The 25,227-nt window shown below is 44.0% G+C and overlaps 1 protein-coding gene across 3 annotated transcripts in view; it reads left to right on the forward strand.

Moving 5' to 3' along the window:
* GRIA1 (glutamate ionotropic receptor AMPA type subunit 1) overlaps positions 1-25,227 on the forward strand; it is a 304,982-nt gene that overhangs the window by 167,218 nt on the left and 112,537 nt on the right. For all 3 annotated transcript variants that reach the window (XR_012330926.1, XM_019924773.3, XM_019924772.3), the window contains exons 5-7: positions 2,933-2,986; positions 20,431-20,592; positions 22,578-22,745. Coding sequence is in view for 2 of the 3 variants with exons in the window: in XM_019924773.3 (XP_019780332.1) it covers positions 2,933-2,986; positions 20,431-20,592; positions 22,578-22,745 (384 nt within the window). In the remaining variant the exon portion in view is untranslated. The remainder of the gene's footprint in view (positions 1-2,932; positions 2,987-20,430; positions 20,593-22,577; positions 22,746-25,227) is intronic.

Consider the following 25,227-nt stretch of genomic DNA (forward strand, 5'->3'; position numbering starts at 1 on the left):
CTTGAGTTCAGACAACTAGTTAGTGACAATGACCGTGAGTCTAAAAGTTACATCTTCTGATTTGCGTTCTGACATCTTAGCATCATCCTAGACTATCTCACACTCAGTAATTGGGATCTTTTCAGTCTAACACAAATGTTCTGCCTAACCTGAGGAGGAAGACAATGATTCCGAATCCAAATAGGGAATTAACTGCCTGTCTCAGGCTCTAGTGCCCCGATGGGAATATAAGCTCTATTAGGATTTGTTTTGTTTTCTTCCCTGCTGCATCCACAGTGCCTTGAAGAGTGCTTGGCACCTAGTAGGTATTCAGTAAATATTTTTTGAATGAATGAGAAGAATAAGGAATCAATGAATGCTCTAAGATCCCAAATGTCAGATGGGTCTAGATATCTACAGGTAGCCTTTGACTGGAAAAGAGCCTTTAAGCTGGAGGTAAGAGCATGTAGGGAGGCCCAGAGGGCATGTAGGGGCCAAGGTTCACAGAGGGGCTTAAGAGGCCAAGTGGAGGATGTCAATTGTTTACTGGAAGGCAATGAAAAGGAGATGAACCCATGATTGTGACCACCTTTGGAAACCACCCCAAAGAGTCTGGGGTTTATTCTGTAAACAGTGGAGGGCCAGTGAAGGTTTGTGAGCAGGGAACAGGGTGATTAGAATATAATGCTTTATCAATATATAAGACACTTAATTATGTAATACAGTCATTAAGTTCAGAATGAGTTAGAGATGGATGAGGGACACCAGGACCAGGCCATCCATCACCTTACCCTGTTGTATTGTCTTCAACGTGCTTTTCACCTGCTGAAATCGTGTTCATTTATCTGTTTATATATTTACCACCTGGCTCCCTGCTAAAGTGTCAACTCAGCTCAACGAGGGCCTGGGGATCTTGCCTCATTTGTTCATAGCTTGTCCCTAGCACACAGCGTAGAGCTTCGCATGTGGCCCATGTTCAATAAATATTTGTTGAGTGAATTAATTAATCAGAGAAGGCTTTACAGAGTAGTTGGGATTAGAGATCAGCCATAAAGGTTATGAATAATTAGAGAGAATGGGAAAGGGCCTTCCAGACACAAAGATTGTGAATTAAGGCAATCCAGTGGAAATGAGCTTTGAAGAGATGGGGTGAGTGAGGCAGGGGACTCCAAGTGTACATTACCTTTATAACAACTTTCTCAGTTTGTAACCCTGTGTACCTGTATCTCTTCATCTGTTTAAGTATGGGTCTCCTCCCAGTAAACTGTGACCTCCAGGACAGCAAGCACCACGCTCGTTTCACTTTCCACTATATCTCCAGCACAGCGCTTGATAGATAGGAAGCACTTAATGTCTGTGAAAGGGAAGCTAGGCCATCAGGTAGGTAGGTGAGTAGATGGGTTGGACGGTTTGTGTTAGGTCAAACCGTATGAAATTACTGATTCTTATTGGTCAAAAGTCATTAATTATCGGCTGTTTCCTATGTTTCAACCTGTAATTTCATCCTGCAGGGACTATTCTTATCCATTGCCTGGATGCACTGGGTTTCAAACTATCTTTTATTTGCTATTTTGTGCTTTTTAGAAGCTGAACAGGTTCCTCATAAAGGTATCTCATTGTTGAAAGAGCAAAAAACCATTTGACAAGAAAATGAAAAAGTAATGAAGAATTATTAATAAAACTATCATCCCCAGAGTCTTGGCACTCCATAGTCTGGAATTTCACATGCTAACCACTGTTTCAGAGCATTCATTGTGTGTGCTTGCATTTAATTATTCCCTACATTAAAAAAATGTGAGCCGCTATGCACATACATCCAGTTAAGGAGATGTCTGAATGTGGGTGTTAATAACCTTGAAATTTTATTCAGTTAGAGAAGCCGCCCAAGTGCTTCTCATGTGTTCTATGCGTCCTTGCAACAGTGCAGGGAGAGAGGCACTGAGCAGGGTGTACTAACCTCAATTTGATGATTAAAAAATAATAATAATAAAGAAATAGATCAAGTTAACTTGCAGGCTCAGCTAGGACTAAACCAAGGACTGCGGTCTTAGCTGTTCCTTGCTGGGTGGAATGTCTGGATGCCCAAGCAAACCACCGGGTAGTTCTTTCTACAAATATTTTCTTGCCTGCAGTTAGGGTTGGTCTGCACATTGAAGATGGATGGGTGTCTGGGGACCCTGGCTCTGAATCAGGCATCATATGGAAAGGCTCACAATAGCCAGGTCCCTGTCCTGACACTGCTACCATACTGCTGTGGGAGCTGGCACATCACTTCGTCTCTCTGGGCCTGGACTTCCCATCTGTACAGTGAGGGGCCAGACCAGATGATCCTGACGTTCTCTTCCAGCTTCCGGGTTGAATGGCTCATTGATGTCTGAGTATCCAACGGGTTTAGGGAAGAAGGCACAAAATTCAGGGAAGGAAGGAACTGTATCTGAATATGGTCCATTCAAGGATTTGAAGTTCAAGAACTGGGGTGGAATCATCCACCTACCCATTTGACTATCCTTCCACCCGTCCACCCATCTGTCCACCCAAGCAGCAGATGTTGTTGTAACAGTGACAAGGAATTCAATACAACATAAGATTCCCACTATGTATGGGAAGGCTTTATGGAAGAAGGAAAGAAGTGAGCATTCTAGCCTGGACCTTGGGGTTATGATACCACTACTCTACCCCTGGAATCAGGCAAAACTGATGTCAGGCCTTACATCTGCACTTAATAGCTGGGTAACTTCAGGGAGTTTATTTGATTTCTCTAAGTCTCAATTCCTCATCTGTAAAACAAGGATATCAGCAATGCCACCACCATTGGATGGTTGTGATATTGTAGTTTGGGTACTTAGGATAGAACAGGGCACATTTTCAGTACTCAGTGTTAATTGCTGGTCATTGTTGGTGTAGCTTTAATTGTCAGTATGATTAATGCATCCCCTCTCGTTGTGTTTTGTAGATTGTAAAGCTGGAGAAGAACGGCATTGGCTACCACTATATCCTTGCAAATCTGGTGAGTAGAGGACACTGCGGGCTCTCAAATGGTGGGTCTTTCTGTGTTTGGTACCCGGCTTGCTTCTGTGGTCCCTGGCTGGAGGGAACGGCGTGGGTGGGAGGGGCACTTCCAAGCTTTGCCTTTTCCCCTTCACATACCTGCTTGTCAAACCACAGCACACTCAAGGTGAACCTCTAAGCTTCCTTGGAAGACACCCTGCTGGTGGGCAGGCCTTCCTCAGTCATCACAATTCCAGCTTTAATTGGCTCTGCCACTTGGCGATAAGAACAAAATCACCACATCTTTGAATGATACAAAATGTTTTGACCCCACTGGTTTTGACCCTCTATTTTGACACCAGTGATAGTTTTACTGTTTATAAATATAAATGTTTAAATCATAATGATGCTAGTGCTGACAGATCTTTAACCAGAAACAGTTTTACAGCATAAACAATATTATGTCAACTTAGTTTTTATTCCCTTTTTTATGTGGCATAGACAAGCTTTTAAAAAAATATTTTATTTTCATTTTTATGTGCTGCAGTATTTTTATTGGGTGTAATGATTTTCCATGGTATGAAGACTTGCCTCATAAAATAATTTTTTGCACATGTTAAATTTTACCCAGCAACATGCACAATTATGAGTTTTCTTTTGTGACCACCGTTTTTGACAAGTCTGTTTTTCCTGCGTCATGTTTTGCTCCTCTTACTTTTTTAATCATGAAGTTTGATATTTCCAGTAGTTTTTTCCCAAAGCCAAATGTAATTTTATTTTACCTGTCTTATTTTCTAAAGAGCTAATTACATGCCATCCAGCTCATCCACTTAAAGTATACAATTCAATGGTTTTATATATATTCACAGAATTGTGAAACCATCACCACAATCTCATTTTTAAACGTTTTCATCACCCCCCCAAAAGAAACCCATACCCATTAGCCGTGATTCCCCATCGCCCCACAAATTCCTCCAGCCTTAGGCAACCAGCAAAATCTACTTTATATCCTTATGGATTTGCGTACTCTGGATGTTACATATAAGTGGAATCATAGAATATGCGGTCCTTTGTGACTGGCTTCTTTCATTTAGCGTAATGTTTTCAAGGTTCATCCATGTTGTAGCACGAATCAGTACTGCATTCCTTTTTATTGCCAAATAACATTCCATTATATGGATGTATCCCATTTTGCTTATCCATTCATCAGTTGATGGACACTTGGGTTGTTCTCACTTTTGGACTATTATGAATAATGCTACTACAAGTTTTGTTACATTTGTTACAAGTTTTTCTCTTGAGCATAAACCTAGGAGTGAAATCACTAGGATACATGGCAACTCTATGTTTAATATTTTGAGAAACTCAAAACAGTCAAAACTGTAGTCAAAACAGTCAAAATTGTTTTCCAAAGTGGTTACATCTCCCAGCAAATTTTTTTTTGAATTTTATTTTATTTATTTTCCAGCAAATTTTAATAAATAACAAATTTTGCCATGTGCCAGTGTGAGCAATTGTCACATTTCCTTAATGATAGCTTTTTCTACAAAGTTAGCTTATTATCCTGGCCTGTCTTTATGATTTGGTGTTTCCTTTAAGATGTGATTTTTACCTTTTGTCTATAACAAATGATATCACTCAGTTTTAGCGATGTTATTTTGTGTTGATTATTCCTGTGAGTAATAGTAATTATTAATTGAACCAGAGACGGATATTTTCTACTTGCTTTTGGAACCAAGATCATTAATAGAACAAAGGCACAGGGGCTGGGTATATGTAAAGGTCAAAATGGCAGGATCTAAAACACCTTCCTAATTCTTAAGCTCTGTCTCTCTTTCTGGGTGGATCTCCAGCCTCAGATCCCTGGCTTAACCTTCTTTCCTCTTCAAAACTTCCTTGCCTTGGCTGTCCTAATACTTCAGGGTCAGGACTGGAAATAAGAAGGACTTCTTGCGATAGGTTAATTTAGACCCAGCTGTTAATAGATATATATGCTACCTTTCTCAGAGATATTTGCATTTTAAATGGCAGATGGCCGTCCAAAGATTTTTGGCGAACCAAGAGTTTCACCCTCAAAAACCATTTGGAAGGGACTTCCCTTGGAGGCCCCGTGGCTAAGAATTCGCCTTCCAATGCAGGGGGTACGCGTTTGATCCCTGGTTGGAAAGCTAAGATCCCACATGCCTCACAGCCAAAAAAACAAAACATGAAACAGAAGCAGTATTGTAACAAGTTCAATAAAGACTTTAAAAATAGTCCACATCAAAAAAAATCTTAAAAAACAAAAAACATTTGCAAGGATGAAATTTTTGACTTCATAAGGAAGAAAGCTCTTGACACCCCTTGAATCCCAGATCCTTAGTCCTAGAAGGGACTTTGGAAGTCAGCTGTATCTAAGTCTCATTTGCTTATAGGGAAACATTTGCTTGTAGTCAAACCAGCAAGATGGTGTGACTTGGCCAGGGTCACACAGCAAGTCAGTGATAGAGCGAGGCCTGGCACCAGGGTTAGTGGGCAGCACCCAATGCCTTTTCCACTTCATCAGGACATCGCTCAGCACAGACCACGTGGGCACTGCTGCTTGAGAATACACAGAGCAAGGTTGGGGGCATGCATAATCACCCCTCCAGGGTAAGACAGAAATTACACATCAGTGGCCTCAAAGCCACCGAATGACCTCAGGTAATTACATCACCAGGCTCCATCTGTTGCCAAGTGACCCCTCGGTCACAACATCACCAAGTCAGCCCTTTGGGTGTCTGTTTCCTTCTGATCTGCATTCTTTTTTTTTCCCCCTGACCTAATGAGCTCTCAAATCCTTACAACGGCCAACTAATAGGATGCAAATTGCATATAGCATCCAAATACAAAAGACTTGCATGTTCCAATAGATTAGTTGATAATTAGGCTTCAAATTACTAATTAATTCAGTCTGAAACATAGTCGAGTATGTGCTGTGTGTCTTTCTTCCCCCTTCAGAGGAATAAAGCAATTGATAAGATGACAATTTTTAGAAATTCCGCCACATAATTAGCCTGCCGCTGCATGGAACTGACCCCCTCCTTCAGAGTGTTTGTGATTAGGGTGTAATAAGAGTTAGAAACTAAGGAAGGAAGTTTTTGAAAGATTTAACAAAAAGAGGGAGCTACATTTTATTTTGCAGTTCTTTCTGTCCCTGTCAGAATGCAGGAGCTTCCAAGAAGCCAACAGCATTCTCGTAACAGAGCACTTTGGAGGGATGTTTTTCTGGCTTTGGAGGGCCGCTAGAAGAGAGGATGGAAGGAGACTGTGGGTCAGAGAGGAGAGCTTTATAACAGGGAGTCATAAAAAAAAGAACAGAAAAGCAAAGCCATGCGTTTTGTCCAGATACCATCCTCAGCTAGTATCTTTGTGATCTTGGGCAATTTTCCAGCCCTCAGTTTCCACATCAGGAATAATAGTTCCTATTCTATATGCTCATGGAGTCACTGGGGAAACCAAACATGTTGCTGAATGCCACCATGCCTTGAAAAAGTTAAAGTGTTCTGCACAGGTGAAGAATCCTAACTTCATATACTAAATCTACCCATCTGTACATATTCACATGTTGTGTCCGTATGTATACATGCATATATATGCCTGTGCATATATATGCTGATATATGTATTCATATTTTATATATGATAGGATAGATGTATATTTATATTTCCATAGCATTGGTATGTCCATAAAGTGAAATTGAGCCTTGCGGAAATTGGTGAACTCTACCATTATTTCTTAAAGAAGCCCCTGGGCCCTGGAGCCCCCTGATGAACCAAGCTCTCTTGTCTGGCTGTCAGTCCTCCTCCAAGCCCAGCACTGACTCGGTTTTCAATCCCTGCTCTGAGATTGTGATCATAGCAGACAGCTACCAGCCAGAGCGCTCCAGAGTTATAGCTCTTTATCTCTGTGATGCATCAGCCGCAAATCTTAGAACAAATTGGTGTTTCTCAAAAGGAAGATATGTGGACCTCTACAATGCGTCTGCACAGTTTAGGAAACACTGAGCCAATGGTTAAATTCTTCAGTCCACTGAGACTGCAAACATGAGTACTTACAGCATGGGACAAATGATCAGATTGTTTATATTGATGATCTGACTTTCATTGAAACAAAAAAGCACAACATTTAAAAATTCTTGTAGAGAACTAGCAGACCTCTGAGAATTTATAAAGGGTCCAGCAGACCCCAGTTTGAGAAACACTGAAGGACTGAAGATATTGGTTGTCTTTCTGTGTGGACCATATGGTGCCTCCTGCGGCACCAGTAACAATAACAGCAACTCCTTTCATTTTTACACCAAGTTATAGCTCATGTGATGTTTTGACATGAATCACACCACTGGGTTTTGAACCTTGCAGTACTCCTATGACATAAGCAAGGGAGAATTCCTCATCCCCACTTTATAGAAATGAGAACTGAGAATCCAAGATGTTACATGACTGATCTGCAGAGGGGGAAGGCAAGCACTCCTCAATGGAGTCTGGCTCTCAGGAATCTGGCAAAAGCCAAGTGATGTGATCATAAGAATAGGATGACCAGGCTAACCTGAGCCATTGAACTAGAATTTCTTCAACCCCTAATAAGTAACTACAACAATAATAACAATGGTGATTACTATTATTCATTGAATGACTGCTACATTCCAGACACTATGATATATACTTAAACAGTTACCTATTAAATCCTCATAATTGTCCTGGAGGTTGATAATATATCCCCATTTTTCAGATGAAGAAACTAAGGTTCAGAAAGATTAGTGAGTTTTCCAGTGACGAAGTTTATAAAGTCATGGAGCTGGGCTTCCCCTCCAGGACTAGAGAACTCCAAAATCCATGTTCTTATACTGTGCCATGTGACTGCTGAGCATGGGGGAGGTGGGGACGGGTGCCAGGGGGACACAGGTTCTCGATAAGAAGGCTTCAGTTTAAATCTTGCCTACAGTTGCAGCAATAAACCTGGAGTTCAAACTCAGGCTCTCAAACTCCCATTGGGTATCTTTTCCACTGTACACTGATAGAATTTCATTATAATTATACAGTTGGCTCTCCATGTTTGTGGGTTCCATGTCCGTGGATTCAACTGACTGCAGGTCAAAAATATTTGAAAAAAAATCCAGAAAGTTCTAAAATGCAAAACTTGAATTTGCCACACAGCGGCAACTATTTACATAGCATTTATATTGTATTTCTAGCTATTGACATAGCATTTACATTTTATCAGGTATTATAAGTAATCTAGAGATGACCTACAGTATACGGGAGGATCAGAGTACGTTATATGCAAATACCATTATGCCATTTTATATAAGGGACTTGAGAATCCACAGATTTTGGTATCTGCGGGGGTTCCTTAACCAATCCCCCACGGGTACCAAGGGACAACTGTGATTTCTAGTGCACAAAGTAGCTGAGGGAAACACACGGAGGACGGGTCATCCCAGGTCTTACTGGGGGATTTGGGGACCGGGGTGGTCAGCCATTTCCGCCATGTGGAGGCAGATGACCTCCTGTGAAATGTTAGAGTTGGCAGTTCTGGTCCATGTGGCGGCTCACCCAAGCCCCCAGCTCCATGCTGCTACCTCTTTGCTGTATCAGTCTTGAGAAGAAATGCTCTTTCATCTCCTTGCTCCCCTGTGGTGGGAAAGCTGTCTCTGCCTTCTGTAAGGCCAAGCTCGGCCGCTTTTTCTGCACATGCCATCTCAATACCACCCACGGTCACGTTTGGCTCCTGTATGGTTCCTCTAGTTAGGGAGCTGGAGCAGTAGTTGGGAAGGGTGGCTCTGGGTCAGACAGACCTGAGTTTGAATTCTGGTTTTATATTTATTAGCTGTGTGATATTAGTAAAGTGACCTACCTTCTCTGAGTTTTCATCACCTCATCTGTAAAAACAAGGAATGTGGTATCATCTACCTCCTCATGGGCTACCATGTGAATTAAATGAAATAATACTTTATAAGTGCTCATAGTAATATGTGGCCCAAAATAAGCACTCAGTAAACATTAACAATGTCCACCATCATAATCATTGTCATCACCATCATCATCATCATTAGTAGTAGTGGGGAAAGAAAACACTAAATATCTGGGGACAAGATACTATCCTTGAGGTCCCTCAACCCCCTGCCAAACTCAATCTCATCCACAACTGAAACCCAATTATGTAACACCTTCCTCCCTGTTTGTCTGTAAGCTCCTGGAAGAAGGAATATGTCTGCCTTTCTCACTGATGAATTCCCAGTTCACCAGGCAAAGTGACTTGCATGTAATGGTGTTCTTTAAAAAGTCACTGAATGAATGAATGAGTGAGTGAAATGACTTCTCAGGAAATAAACAATGTTGGTACCCACTTATTACACACACTTAAAGGCAAAGTCCCTGTGTCTATGCTAAAAGAAGCAGAGATCAGGGCTCGTGGGACTATGAATACAGCTAAAAATATGCAAATGAGTAGGTAGAGATGGGCTTCAGAGGGCATCTAGTCCACTTCCCATAAATGGCCAGAATCTCCTCTACAACATCCCCAACAGAAGCCCATCCAGCTGGTTCCTGCTTGAATAATACCCAGCGATAGGGAAGAGTGTATTAGGAACCGCCTACCCTGCTTGTTCTTGGTGTTTGCTCCTTCAGCCTGGACGACCCCCTGTCCCCGCCCCTCCCCATGCCTTCCCACAGGACAGGTTCTAACAGCCAAATGAACGTCAGACATGAACCAAGCATGTCTGTGTGCCTTCCACTGCACTGCGCTCATACCAGAAGCACTAAGAGGCATGCGGTTTTACTTTTGTCCTGGAAGCAACTTGGCTTTGTCTTCCAGCTCAATTGGAACACGTAAATAAATTTTTAAAAGGATGCCAGAGAAAAATCTTGTGTGAAAAAAGTAATGCAAGCCCCATAAACTTCCACCCCAACTGCCAGAGCCTGGCGGTCAGAGGCTCGAGAGGCCCCCGGAGGCCGCAGGTTTCTGGGAAGGATCATGACGGTGCATCCACGCAGCCAGTAGTCCCATGAAGACTGTGCCTTTGCGCTGGCTTGAAGAATCCCAAAGAACCAGAGTTGAAGGGTCCCCAGGGGCTCGTCTCACCCAACCCCTCCCGCATTTTGTAAAAGAGGCACTTAAGACCCAGAGAAGGGACATAACCTGTTTGAAGTCGCTCGGAAGTTGAACAGGAGAGCTGGGCTGGGATTTGGAGCAATTGTTTGTTCTGTTCTTTGCGGCTTCTTTTACCCCACTGCTGCCTCTCAGTTTCCTCTGTGTGTGTGTGTGTGTAAGAGAAAGAAACATATAGAAATAGGAGATAGAGAGAGGTTGATAAGCACTCCCTCCCCACTCCCCCTGCCCCTCTCAGAGTCACCCCTCACTGATGGAGTCCATCCCAGTGTCCTCTTCTCCCTCCCACACAGCCTTCCCTCTCTCCCTCGGCTTCACCTCACTCTTCTGTAGCAGTGAGAACACACGGCTTACTTTAGGATCACCAGAGCTTACACTGCAGAGAGCTTCTGGAAGGGAAGAGGAAATGGATGGGTAGAAAATCAAGTCCCAGACCCCAAAGGATGCTCACTTCCTACGAGGTCCAAGCATCCCATCAGGCAAGGGCAAGGCTGAGTATATGTTACTCTTTGCAGTCACATCCCATGCTCTAGAATAATCCATTCTAGAGAACTGAGAGTTTCTGCATCCGTCCAAGAGAGGTGAGATTATATTTTACAAGAGAGGAAAAGGATGTCTAAGTTGCTGAAGAAAGTTTTCCAAGGTCATGTGGCTAAAACTGGAATTTGAACTCAAACCTCTCTAATTCCAAAGATTAGGTTTGTTGACCATTGGGCAACACTGCCCAAATCAAAGAAACCTTGGTGACTCTCAGGCCTGGTATTATAACTGAGAAAGCTCAGAAATAAACTCTTTTTCTTCTGAAACTGCCTGGGTTTGAATTTTCGCTCAGTCACCTACTAGCCGTGTGACCTTGGGCAAGTCATCTCACCTCTCTGTACCTCAGTTTCCTCATCTGTAGGTGGGAATATTAATGCATACCTCACAAGATAAAGTGAGTTAATTTACATCAAGTTTTACAACAGTGAGTGCAGCAGAAGCCTGGGGTCTCATCCCAACTCTGCCACTGACTCATTATCCTTTGCAAAAAAAAAATTCTATTTTTTTGAGGGTCTCAATTTGTTCCAGATTTGTTCAAGGGTTTTCAAAAGGACTAAATGATCAAAAGGACCTTTCCAGATGTGCAATTTACGGTTCTGGTTTTCCTGCCTTTCTCTGTGGTCCAGAGGTGCCAAAACAAAATTCTCGAAGCACATTGGCTCCCTTCACTCTAAGGGAGAAGCCACTCCATTCATCTCAAGCACTGGGTGTTTGCATCCTTTGCCCTTGCCAGCCATGCACACCTTGGCTGATTTGGAAAGGCCCTTTCCATGCTCAGTCAGTGGGTTATTTCAGATATACAAGCCAGCAGCTGCAGTTGCTCTTCCAGAGCATGGAACCCCCTTGCCACTACCAGCTCAGAAGCAGGAGGGACAGACCCCTTAAGTACCTATTTTGGCAGGAGATTGGGGTAATATGTAACTAGAAAGGTTCAGTCCTCACTTCCTTACTTGTCCCTTTTTTTAAGACAGAAAAGCAAACAGACTCTAGAGTGCTCTAGGTGAGTACTTATTATGTACCAGGCACTGTCCTAAGAATTTGATAACGACTAATACAGTTAATCCCTATGAGATAGCTGCTATAATGATTCTTATTTTGCAGTAAAGGATGCCAAGGCACAGAAAGGTTGAGTAGCTTGCCTGAAGTCACACAGCTAGGTGGTGGCAGAGCTGAGATTTGAATCCAGGTTGATGTGTACACACATTTCCTCTGATTCACCGCCCTCTGTCACTCTGATTCAGAATCTCCGAGCATGTGTGCTTTCCAATTAGAGAGTTCTTCCCTGCACTCTTCACCCAGCCAAAGCCTCCTCTTCTTTCAGCTTCCCTGCTTCCACTGGGAGCCTTCCCTGAGTTCCAGGTTCAGGTTTGGTTCTACCTACTTTGCTCTACAGTTATGTGGGTAATATGGACCTTTCTCACTAAACCTTAAGTAACTTGAAAACAAGGACCAAACCTATCTTATTCTCTGCTGCATCCCTTTGTCCAGTATGTACTTGGCAATGTTAGATCCTCACAGGTGAATGAGTGAATGAATGAATGAATAGCAAGAATATTCCTTTCCCCATTCCTAGTAGGTTTCAAATTTATCATACGTTTGGACTTTCATTCATTCTTCACCAAGCATTCATTGGGTGCCTGCTCTATGGAGCCCCTGAGAATGTTTAAGCTGGCATTTCATCAAAGGTGGGCTTGCTATAGTCTTTGCCTGAGCCTCACTGGACAGGAAGGTTTGGATCAGGTGAAAGGAAGGTATTGCTGGTTTCAAGTCTGCCAGGAACTCCAGCCATACAAGCCCACTCCACCCCTACCCTCTGGCTCTTGTTCTGAAGTGGCCGTGGCCAGGTGTTACCCATGACTGCAGCCAATTAGAAGAGAGTTAAGATGAAGGGAGGTTCTGAAAGACCAACCAACCCCAGGCCAGATACTGCACTTCTTTCTTCATGCATTGACAGCCCAATCTGGGGGCCCCTGACCTTCTGCCACAAAATGCCAGCATGTTATCCTAAACCCACAGACTGAGAGAATTTGGTTTGTGAGATCCCAACTACCTTTTAAAATAATCTGTCAGCAGTGGACTTGTGTTCGGGGGATAGGTCTGTTTGCGTGTTTGCTGATATCCAAGCGTACAGGTACCTGCCTCCCTGGTTTCAAATGTACTTGGCTAAGAGTTAACACTAGTGGTTTTTTCCCAAATCGAATGGTGTTTTAGCTGCTTTAAGCACAGCTGCAATGTCTTATTGACTTGGCAGGAACCAGATAAGCCTATGTTATGAGGGATTATATAGGGTAAGGACGCATTCAAGTTTCGGTCGGTTAAAGTGGCTAGAATAGGAAAATCTGAAGACCTTATGCAGAGACATGGTTATTTGAGGACACAACAAAGTCCTCACCCCAGGAATATTCCATGAATTCGTGTACATCCATATTCATGCGCACGCACCTGTGTGATCACAGAATTGTAGATCAAAGCTGGAAAAGCCCTTAAGAGAGAAATCGACTGGCTCAGAAGTTTCCAAACTTTTTCGTTTAAAGCTCTAGTTTCAAATGGAATCTTGGGGAGAACCCCAGTATGTAAAACAGATAAAAAGCAGAGCTGCTTTGGTGGAAGAGGGAGGGTGGGAATCCAGAATGTCATCCTTCTGCCCTCCCACTAATTCAACTTGGTAGCCTCTGAAATGCCTACAGCCTGGGACAACAGTTTGAAAGATCATTGATCTAGCCAATGCCCTCATTTTGCAGATCAATAATCTAGTGCCTGGAGAAGGTGAGAACACTACCCTAGGGTAGACAGCTCATGAAGTTCAAAGACAGGACAGAACTTATGCGGTTGTCCCTAAAATTATTCTCCTGACACTACTTATTTATGACCCAGTTCAGAATATACTACACACACAGAAACAGTCAATAACAAGACCTCTTTGGTCCACAAGATGAAAGCTGAGAGACTGACAGGTGACAGGATGGAAACTTACAAGAAAACCATGAAAAGGGTGAGTGAAGACATTCGTTGTATATGTTTCACCCCTTGGTGTCAATTAAGCAGTCAGCCTGCTCCAGGTACTGGGCTGTGGATACCGTGGGGACCGAGGTTCCTGCTCTCTAGGGTCACACGGTCTTCTAGGTCTAAAGGAGATGAGAAGCAAGGCTGCAGTCAGAGAGAAAGCTGGGAAAGACCCCAAGAGAGAGAGAAATAAAGAGCTTTGTGGTTCACATCCCAATGACCAGCATCCATTAAAGGAGCTGAAGACTAACACCTGGGTCTCCTAGAAACCTGCTAATTCCTTCTTAGTATAAAGATGCAGGCCATTGCAAGGGCTTCGTTGCAGGACAGAAGATAAATGAATCAGACTGATGGGACTAACGTTGAGGGGGCAGAATGTACAATGGCTAGAAAAGAAGCCCAGAGTCTTGTCACTTGCTATGACTACGGTCTCTGCCCCTCACTTTCTATGTTATGTTAGGCAGAAGCTACTCCATTCATTTAAGACTCAGTTTTCTAATTTGCAATGTGGGAATGATAAAAGTACCTGCTTCACAGGACTGTCACCGGGATTAAATGAGATCATACAAATAAAGCTCTCAGCACAGTGTCTACTACTACACAGTACAGGTCTGATACACGTTAGGCACGGTGGTTATTATTGTCACTATTATTTTAGCCAAAGTCTGCATCCCATGACTTCTGTCCATTGGTTGGTGCTGGCCTGCCTTCCAGAACCTTAGAGAACAAATCTTCTACCTCTTTCCCACGACAGCCCTTCTGGGATTCAAATACATCCTTCACTTCCCTTCTTAGTCTTCCATTATTTTCAGGTTGAACATCCCCACTTTTTTCAAGCATTTCTAATGGAACCAGACTTTTCAAACTGTACTTCCCTATAACTATCCTCTCTGTGGAGCTGTCATCTAAGAATTTATCTGACAATTTGGGGAAACTTGCCACATTCAACTTGTGCCATTCAGAGTATAAAGTGCAAGTTCTTCAATTTGTTCTAACTTACCTCTTCTAGATCTCAAGGGGAGGAGATGGAGGGAGCGCTCTCTCCGGCATCCCAGGTCTTGTTAAAAAACCTTCTCCTTGGCCCCTTAACGGTGTCCGCCCAAGCAGGACGATGAGGGCTGAATAGCTTGTATGTGACCTCTGGAAAGAACCCCAGAGAAAAAGGAAATCTGGCTTTGAAGATAAAGCTTTTTATCCTTTGAAAGCCGCGTTCCTATACACCTGCCTCCTGTTGGCTCAGGTGTCTTGCCTGACCCAGTGCCTGGTTTCAAAGCAGTTGTAACAACACCTAACCTCTTTTGACCCAGTGATAATGATGATGGTGAATGTGATGATAATAACATTCATAATCACTGATGATTATAATAACATTCATTAAGCACTTACTATGTGCCAGACACAGCTCTAAGTGCTTTATGTATTTTTTTTTAAATCTTGCTCCAGTTCTATGATGTAGGTGCTATTATATCCGCATTTTGAAGACCAGAGAGCTAAGACTCAGAGAGGTTAAATAACCAGTAAGCACACATAATCAGGTTCTTTTGTTTCCAGGCACACATGATAATTAACAGTCATAATGATAACTCAGAGCTTCCTCATGATCCTCAAAGCGTTTTCTAAATCTTTACAGCAACGTGAAAGCATGTCTAATGTAATTATACTGTTAAACATCTCTTTAGGATATTATAATTATTTGAAAAGGCTTTTCATTCTAATCCTTCGAAAATTATCATTGAGATATGAGAGATGGAATGACTATATTAACCAGTTTAATTAATTGAGCACTTTTTCCCCCAGTCATTCTATTTAAATGACTGGTCAGCATTGCATTGCCTTCTACGATGAGTACATAGGGAATACATATCCTAATCCCAGCTACCCCTCTAGTCAGCCTACAACTCGAGGCCACTAGTCTCCTCTCTGGACAACGACGGGTTTGACCTGATAGCCAGCATCTTTGCTTCAGGCGTCCGTAAACCTAAACTATGGCCCGTGGGTCAAATCCAACTGCTACCTGATTTTGTCTGGCTCATGAGCTAAGAATGGTTTTACATTTTTTAATTATTAGAAAAATGAAAAGTGATACTTCATGACGTGTGAAAATTATGGGAAATTCAAGTCTCAGTGGACACAGCCATGCTCATTCATTTTCTACTGTCTAGGACGGCTTTCGTGCCGTAATAGCAACACTGAATAGTTACGACAGAAACCACATGGCCCACCAGCCTAAAAAATCCACAGTATGACCCTTTATCAAGAAAAATTTGCTGACTCCTGGTATAAATGTGGGGTAGGTGGGCACTAACAGACTTCGTATAAATCAGAGGCTTGAGAAACATCTAACCAATCTCTAACCACCATCATGGTGTCAAGCAGAGAAACCTACTGTGCTCTCCCACAGACGTTGCTTTAAGACAGAAAGCTGTATTGGAAGGCCCCTCTTTGGCAGAGCGAGACACCTGTTCTAGGCTATTAACTGTCAGCCACACTGTCTGAGCTTCTCTGTCCCTCTGTCTGGGGCAATATGGAAATGCCATCCTAAAGCTAGCCTCCTACGTTCCCCACTGGCAAAGCAGTGTAACACAGACAAAGAAGACAGATTTGATGGCTGGACCACAGCTGGATTCCTTGCTTGCTGGGTGACCTCAAGGGAGTTTCCAAAGGTCTCTGAACCACAGCTCCTCACACATAAAATTGGGACAGATACTCACTCATGTATGCAAATGAGCACCCGGTGCCTACTGTGCATGTTCACCTCTCAGGGTTGTCTGGGGGGATTAAATAGGATTACGTATATAAAGCATTTAATAGAATGTCTGGCTCAGGGTAAGAGCTTGGGAAATGTTTAATAAATCCAAGGGTGACTCTCGACTGATTATTTCATTTTTCAGTTTTAAACGACAACTTCATAATTCTCAAAAGGCTGTATAGACGAAGTTATATAATGCATAAGAAGGGACAGCTTTGCCATTGTTGTCATTTCTGTTATCCTGAGGAGCAATGCTTCCGAAGCTGCATTTCAGTAGAGCATTTAACAGCGCCAGTGTTCTTTAATTCCAGGCCAAGAGACAACCAACTAGGCAGGGCTCCCTTAACAGACCCTATCAAAGAGTCAACCAATGCCCTGACTTCTCTTCCCTGTTCTGCCACTGCCACTCCCTCCCACACTTTCCAGGGACTTAACAGATGAGTTTGACCCAACAACATATATCAAAATTATCTGAGGATCTATTTTTATTTTTTAACAGTACTAAAAAGAAAACATATTCACGTGGTAAAAAAGAAAAAAATTATTCCCTCATTTTGTGTCTTTTACCTAACAGCACAGATAGGAGCTTATTTTATCATTCTTTGTCCCTTCCTTCTCAGGGGAGCTAAGGAGTTCAGTTAGAGGTCCCATCAGTTTGATTAGATATACCTTGAGATTTGGTTCCAGTAACCTTGTAGTCAGACACTCTGGTGATGGAGTTGAGTGGCATTTATGTTTGAATAAACTCTGCCATTTCCTATGGCCCCCATTACATTGATGTGGGCAGTCAATACAAAATGCCCGGGAGCTTGTTACAGATTTTCAAGCGACAGAATTTGACTGCAGGAGGTTGCTTTCATTTTATTCTCTCAATAGTTACTTTATGAACAAGATGTTCTTTTTAAGATCTCTAAAAATTATGGGAAGTCTCTCAACTGTGCATTAGCTTTTAACCAGGGGTAGGATGGTTGTACTCTTAGGTAGTAGAACGTCTTTGAATGCCTATTGGGTACGAGAACCTAATTCTGATTTCATCTGTACTAAAAGCTTGCTAGAAACTGTGCAATTCAGTAGACCCCTGTGAATGTCTGTAAACTGTAGCTATGGGAAAAGTTAATCATAAAATATATTTCCAACATGAGCTTCTCTTTTCAAACAATTAAAATCATCCACCGGCCTTTACTGCCTGGTGATCACACTTCCCCTTAGCTAATAAGCATTCTTGCTTGAGGAAAGTCTTTGGCTTTTATTCGTTCACCCAACAAATACGTATTGAGCACCTACTCTGTGCCAGGCATTGTTCTAGGTGCTAGGTTCTAGTATACATCCGTGAACAAGACAGAAAAGGTCCCTGCCCTCATGGAGCTGACATTCCAACCCAAGGAGAGAGGACAAGGGAATAAATGAGCAAACGAGATCATCTCAAATGGTGATAAACAGAACACTGAGAAGGAACTGACTGGACTGGGTGTTGGGGGTGACTTGACTGGGTTCTACTAGAAATAGGTCTTAAGACAGCAATTCAAGTACAAGCAGCTTCTTTGGACGTGAATCCCAGAAACAACAGCAGGGAATCAGGGATGTGAAGTAGGGAAGGGACAGCAGGCATCTGATAAAAGTGCATAACCAAGAGAGTTACCCCTCAGGGCTACGGAGCTCCATCCTTTAGGGAAGCTCTAGACCTGGGTGTAGAGCATGCCTCAGGGTTACCCCACCCAGGGAAGAGGATTCTGGAGTATTTATCTACGAACTCCCCATCTGTCAATGGTTGAGAGCTGCTCTGGGTGAATGAAATCCCCGATACGTCTGGCTTACCCTGCACGCAGGTGAAGTAACAGGTATTTGTAGTTAGTATATAAAGCGGAATATCAGTGTCTAAGGGCTGGGGGAGTGGAAATCAGCAGGGCATCAACAGCATCCACCACAGGGCAAGAATTGAATCTTACATAAGGGGTCAGGAAAGAGCTGTCTGAAGACAGTGCATTTTAGCTGAGATCCAAAAATACGGGCAGGAGTCAGCCAGGGAAAGCTCACTTCCAGGCAGAGAGAACAGCTAGGCAAGGGCTCGGGGCGGAACTGAGCTTCGTGTGTTTATAAAATAGAAATAATAAAGAAACGCAGAACTTTAGAGGCATGGGGCGGGTGGGATGTCTTTGAGTCATGAAGTCACTGATGACTAGATCTTTTAGGTAAGGAAACTGGATCAAGTCAGTGAGAAATGAAGAGACCCGGGCAGAGCTGGGGCCAGTGCTCCGGGCTCTCAGCTGCCAGTCCTTGGCTCTCCCCAACCTCCATCCACCAAACTGCTTCCCCTGCTCGTTCCCCCATTTCACCCCCAGGGGTCTGGCAGTTTCTCCAAGCTGTGGAGCTCAGACAGCAATGACTTTATGATCCCTGCTCAAACTCCTGCAGTGGGCCGCCAATTATACCTTAAAAAGAAACCCAGGGGATCACAACGCTTTATGTGATCCAGCCCTGGGCTGCCGACTGCATTTCCCGCCCTCTCTCTCACTCACTCACCGTGCTACAGTCACACCAGCCTTCTAACGTTTTCTGGAACATGCCAAACATCCTCCGACCTCTGAGCCAGAATGCTCTCCCCCAGATTTCCCCAGAGCTCACTCACACGGCTTCACTTCACTCAGGTCCCTGTGCTGACACCACCATCTCAGGGAGGCTCAAACGGATCGTGACTCCAGGGCGTGGCACTGCCCTCCCCTCCCCCACCTCTTTCCCCACTTCATCTTCCTTCAGAGGACTCACAGCTACAGCAGAGTGTGCTCTGCTGGACTGTGCTCTAGACGCTGTGCTACATATTTACTTTTCTTTAACTGAAGTACAGTTGATGTATAATACTCCATGTTATAGGTGTACAATACAGTGATTCACAATTTTTAAAGGTTATTCTCCATTTATAGGTCTTATAAAATATTTGCTCTGTTCCCCGTGTTGTACAATATATCCTTGTAGCTTATTTTATACCTAACAGTTTGTTTGTTTATGGTCTCTGTTTCCCACTAGAAAGTAAGCTTTGTAAGAGAAGGAAGTTGTTTCTCTCACTATTAGAAGAGTACACTGCAGGTTCTCAGATATGTTCGTTGAATGACAAGTGAGCAAGTGAGCGAAGACCTACGGAAGACCTTAGTTCTGGTCCCCTCTCTGCTACTAAATCAATGAATGACTCTGTGAAGACGATTCTCCCACTCTGGTCTCAATTTCTTTATCTGACAAATAAACATATAATTTCTACCTTATAAAGCCATAAAGTGAAATGCGGCTGTAGATCTGGAAGTATTGTACACTATGGAATATATTATAGAAATACAAGGTTTCCTTTCTAAATTGAAGGCTTCCTGAGTTTCAATGAACTTTACCAAATGGGGAGGAAAGTTTTTCCCAATAAAAAATGCTTTGCAGATATGAAAACTGATCAGGACTCACTGGCTAGAGAAGACCTCGGCTGTGGCCCAGGAAAGAGCACAGGGGGAGGGGTAATCAGCATGCAGCCTCTTCTAGACACGCTGGTGACACTGGGGAGCCCTCAGGCGCCTGCCCCCAACGGACTTCAGATTCCTCTCCTCTCACAAGGGTGGAGAGTGGTGATGGTAGAGGAAAAACCTCCCCCTCTTTTGTTTTTCATTCTATTGCATATCTGTGTCGTCACAGTAATCTCAGCCACCATTTACTGATCACGTGGATCATCGCACTGCTTTTTCTCCCCCGCCTCCTAACCTCCATTATTCGTACGAGAAAACATCAGGGAACTTGGTCCAAGGTAGTAACTCACAGCTGGGAGCAGCAGAGCCCAACCTTCAACCCAGGCATGGCTGGCTCCTGAGCAAGGGCTCTTAACCACTGTGCTAACTCTGTGCACAAACTAAGTGACAACAGAATTCAGAAGGGAGGGAGACACAACTGTCTCTCCATTAAGTCGGTTTCACCTTAAGTAGGAACTGGGTGGAAAAGGCTGTGATTCTGTAACATGGTTAAATGGATGGACCCAGGCAACATATTCTGACTTCTTTCCCTTCCTCTCCACCCAGGGTTTCATGGACATTGACTTAAACAAATTCAAGGAGAGTGGAGCAAACGTAACAGGTTTCCAGTTGGTGAACTACACAGACACCATCCCAGCCAGGATCATGCAGCAGTGGAAAAACAGTGATGCTCGGGACCACACCCGGGTGGACTGGAAGAGACCTAAGGTAAGAGGATGGGCGGCAGGCAGCAAAGGACCAACCTGGTCCCTGTGCCTGCCCTAGATTCCTAGATAGTGTTAGCCTTTCGATAAGGACGGACTTCCTAAGAGGAACAAGTTAAAAAGTGTATCCGTAAAGACTGAGGGTATGGACAATCCAGAATGACAATGGTTTTAACAAGCTAAATATTTTGATTTTCTTTCATATAAACAGAATTCAGGAGTCAGCAACCCAGGGCTTGTGTAATGGCTTCACAATCATCAAACACTGAGGCTTGTTCTATCTTCTTGTTCTGCTATCCTCAGCATATGGCTGCTACCTTATAGCCCCAAATGGCTGCAGAGGCTCCAACAATTACCTCACTATTCTACCCAGCAGGAAGGGAAAAGGAAAATAAAAACCCAAACTGCTTCCTATAAGAAGTCTTTCCAGAAGTCACACACAGATCTTCCCTTTACATGCTATTGGCCACATCTTAGAAACCCACCCCGGCTACCTACGGGGGAAGCTGGAAAATGATGTCTCTACTCTGGGCAGGACCACCATGTTGCACAGCTCCAGGGGGATGCATTTATTTCTTCATGGATTGAGCCGCCTAGATTTGTGCAGGGAGCTGGCCCTTTTTCTAATCAGCCACATACCTAGCTAAAAATCAAGGAAATTTAACTAAGCAATAACCAGCACATCTCCTTCTCAGAGAGTCTACTACCTATTATCACGCAGACTACCTGTCTCTCACTCCCCAGCAAGGCAGCTTTAAATCCTGCAGCCAACATCTATATTGTCTGCTATTTGATAATGGCTTAGAATAAGGATAGTGGATAATTTTTCTTTCCCACATCAAATCCAACAGTTCGGCAATGGCTGTGTGAAACACTGTGCTGAGAAGGATTCTGAGGCTAAATTTGTTTATCCAGGGCAAACTGTGGATCCTGGGCAACTTTCTCTTGCCACTTGTCAATTTCTCTTTGCGAATGGCAGGCCACTTAAGCGAGATGCTTCTCATCCCACTTTTGCTCAAACTGAGTTAGCAATTCAGAAATAAAAATTTATTTCAATATGAGCTTAAGCAAGAAAAATCACAAATGTGCTTTAAAGCAATGAGCAAACCACACAGCAGTTAATTCATTAATATGCGAAAAGCCCACCCAATTTCCAAAAGATTGGAGCTGATTATAAAAATAACAAAATATAAGGTATACACTTTTAAAATAGCAAGAGAATCAAAGTTAAGAACTGGAAAAATACATATACGTTCATTCTACAACTCTACTGTGAACTCAGAATGTGCCAGAGAACATGCTAGACATCGAGGACAAAGTAATGAGGACAGACATGAGTTCCAGCGCCAGGAAATGTTGTTCTGGATTGTTATCCCGCTTTTGTTTCAACATTTTCACCCGCTTTCAGGCGAGAGGGGGATAAAATTGAGGGTTAGCATGAAGAAGCACAAGGGGAAAGTTTGCAGAATGTAAACCTGCCACTTGAGTGAACCACATGTGGAAATAATTTAGAGTTGACCCTTCTTGGATTATTCTTTTACTGTCACCAGGGATGGTGGAGTAAACTGTTCCTCTTGGCCCCCAACTGATGACTATACCACAGAGAGCACCAAGTGGTTTTCCATGGACTGTATCAGACAGATACAGATGTGTTGTATTTAGTCTATGCATTCTTTTTCCAGTTGAACCAACATTTTCAAATGGCAAGATGGAACACAAAATTCTAAAGTTCTCTTCTAACATCGCAACCTGCAGTAATACTGAACTCACAATCCAGGAGGGCAATATTGGCTAGAGAGGTGGAGCGGCAGCCCCCATCTAAGAGGCAGGCACTTCCCGGCTCACAGCTGCTCCCCTCCTCCCCCCACTCCCCATCCCTGGCCGACTGCAGGCATCCTCACCACCGGGAAGCTCGTTCCCAGATACAGCTCCCGCCTGCCTCCCTGTCAGCGAGCTCTGACACCTAACTGTCTCTGTTCCTCCCACTAGTACACCTCTGCGCTCACCTACGACGGGGTGAAGGTGATGGCTGAGGCTTTCCAGAGCCTGCGGAGGCAGAGAATCGATATCTCTCGCCGGGGGAATGCTGGGGACTGCCTGGCTAACCCAGCTGTGCCCTGGGGCCAGGGCATCGACATCCAGAGAGCTCTGCAGCAGGTGAGGCTGGCAATGGCTGCCCCATCTTATGGGAGCCTCACAGGGGATTTCAGCATCGGTTTCAGGTGGGACGTAGCTATTTAAAAGAAAAGGGAGAGCACGCCTAAGTTTGGACTGCCGCTGCATTGTGTCTGTGGCTCTTGGCGTACATGGAAGGTCACGCAGAAATTTGAAAAACGAAACAAAAAGACGCAATAGTATGGAATAGTCATTCCTGACAGCACAAAAGCTCTATTTTCTGCTTAGCGTTTATGTTAAAAAGGGGAAGCCAGTGATTCTGTATTTGACAAGGGGACGTGAGATATACAAGGATGAAACTGAAGCATTTTAGCAGTCTCTTGGAGACTCCCCCTCCTGCCCTGATTTTCTGGATTTCTTCATTACCTTTGCTTTCTGTGCACATGTCATGCTGGGACCCTGAAAATGTTTCTCAGGACTTCTGATTCTATTTTCTTGCTTCTCAGCATTGCAATCATCAATTTTGTTCGCGCTTAACAACAGGTAAAGAACGGGGATAGAAAATGGTCAGGCCCCTCCAGTCAGCTGGCTATGCAGAGGATTCTGAGGCTGAATCCAGACTCAACGGGGGGGAGTATAAATACTCAATTCGTGATACGTCTGCTGTGGAAGCAGGATGAGACAGACGTACACATGAGCCATGTACTTCACATTCCTGGTTTAGAAGTTTCTGGGGATTTGCCCAGTTTTATCACTCTCTGCACTCCTAGAAGTCTCTAGAAGTTTCTAGAAGCACCTCAAGCCCAGGCTGTGGTCCTCCAACTCCTGACGGATAGCACCACAGGATGCCTCTCGTGCCTCCTGAGAGAGGCTGTGTTTCCAAAGGGGACTGGGCAAAGAGGGCAGTGCTCACTGCAAAGGAATGTCCAAGTATCTGACACAGTGGCAAGCCAGCAGCAGCAAGATATTTTGGTACAAATGCCTCTCAGGACCTGCCCTCCCCATCCAAGAGTTGCCTAGATAAGGCCAGCTCTACTTTCAAGACTCCATTCAACAGAAGATGAATTTGGACTCCCAGGGAAGGAGAGATGCGTTTCTGAATGAGGCAGAAATGTAGAGCAAAATGTACAACTATTCCCATTTGTTTTCCAACCACACGTGCACAGCTCTAACAATTTTCACAACCTGGAGAAAGAGACAAGACAGGAATATCACAGGCTGTTCTTCAGCTTGGATGAACTGCCTGAACATGGAATGTGGATTATACTTCTGTCCTTTGGAATGAAGTGAAGCAGCTGCCCTGTGACCACACGCGAATGGGTCCACCCACAGCCCTTTCTGCCCTCCCCGTCTCTGCGCAGGGTGGCCCCGAATCGCTAGGCAGCAAGAGCAGACACCCACCAGCTTCAGAATGATCGCCAAAGGTGCTGTGCCCGCCTTCTGGCTTATTTAAAATGCTCTTCCAGACCCCACAGTCGAGACAGATTCTGTTTGCAATGTGAAGCTAGTTTCAGAAGGTCCCACGGACTTGCCCTCAGCCTCACAACCCTTCTAGCTCCCTTGCCTCTCCCATCTTAAGGGCATCCCTGGAAGGATATCCTGATGCCATCGTGACAGTGATGAAGCCTGGAGACGACGTGGGTGACAGGAAGGGCACTGAATCAGGAGAGCTGGGGTCCAGGTCCCGCTGGGCCCTTGAGTCTCTGGGTGACCTTGAAATACTCATTCATATCTCCTACACCCTTCCCTTTCCTCATCCACGACAATGAGGCGGTTAGAGAGACAATTCTTGGGTCTCAACTGGCTTAAGAACTCTAAGGATCTAATTTATTTTTTCTTATGCTCTAACCCATGTCTTTCTGGTTGTAACATGCTCAGGCTTCTGCTTCTGCCTTCAGTGGGGTTGAGAGGAAGCAGTTGCCTTAGTCAAAAACATAATAATCTCTATACTGTCTTGAGTCAAGACATGTGTGTGCCAGTCAGCTGCTCCTGAGAGCCTACTACGTGCTCTGGTCTGGGACCAAGCTCTGGGGACAACAAGAGAAGTCAAGACCTGCCCTCAAGAAACTCCCTTCAGTCTCTGTTGGGTGTGGACGTAGGGCAGGGAGAACTAGGCACAAAACAGACACAAAAATAAAACCAACATTCTGATCTAAAAATCAGCTGTTCAAACTGATTACTTTCAAATCTTTGTTAATCACCTAGAATCACAAACATGTATTGCTGAAAGAGACCTGAAAAATCACGACTCCCATTTTCCCTTACATTATAGATGAAGCAGCTGACCTAGAGTAGGCAGTGACTCAGCCGGGCTCACACAGCAGCTTAGCAGCACAGGCTGGACCAGACACCCATCCAGGGTTCTTCTTCCTGTCCCACAACTGCCCTGTGGCCCCAGGGGCCTTTGCTTGTACGCACTGAGCTTCAAGGCCTTACACACACAGTCATGGCCACTGTCCAACCATCTCACCCTCAAGACCCATCTCTTGAGAAAGCCATGGCCCTAGGAAGAAGCAGTGTGCAC

This window comes from Tursiops truncatus, chromosome 3, assembly GCF_011762595.2.
Source record: "Tursiops truncatus isolate mTurTru1 chromosome 3, mTurTru1.mat.Y, whole genome shotgun sequence".
In the NCBI taxonomy this organism is placed as follows: domain Eukaryota; kingdom Metazoa; phylum Chordata; class Mammalia; order Artiodactyla; family Delphinidae; genus Tursiops; species Tursiops truncatus.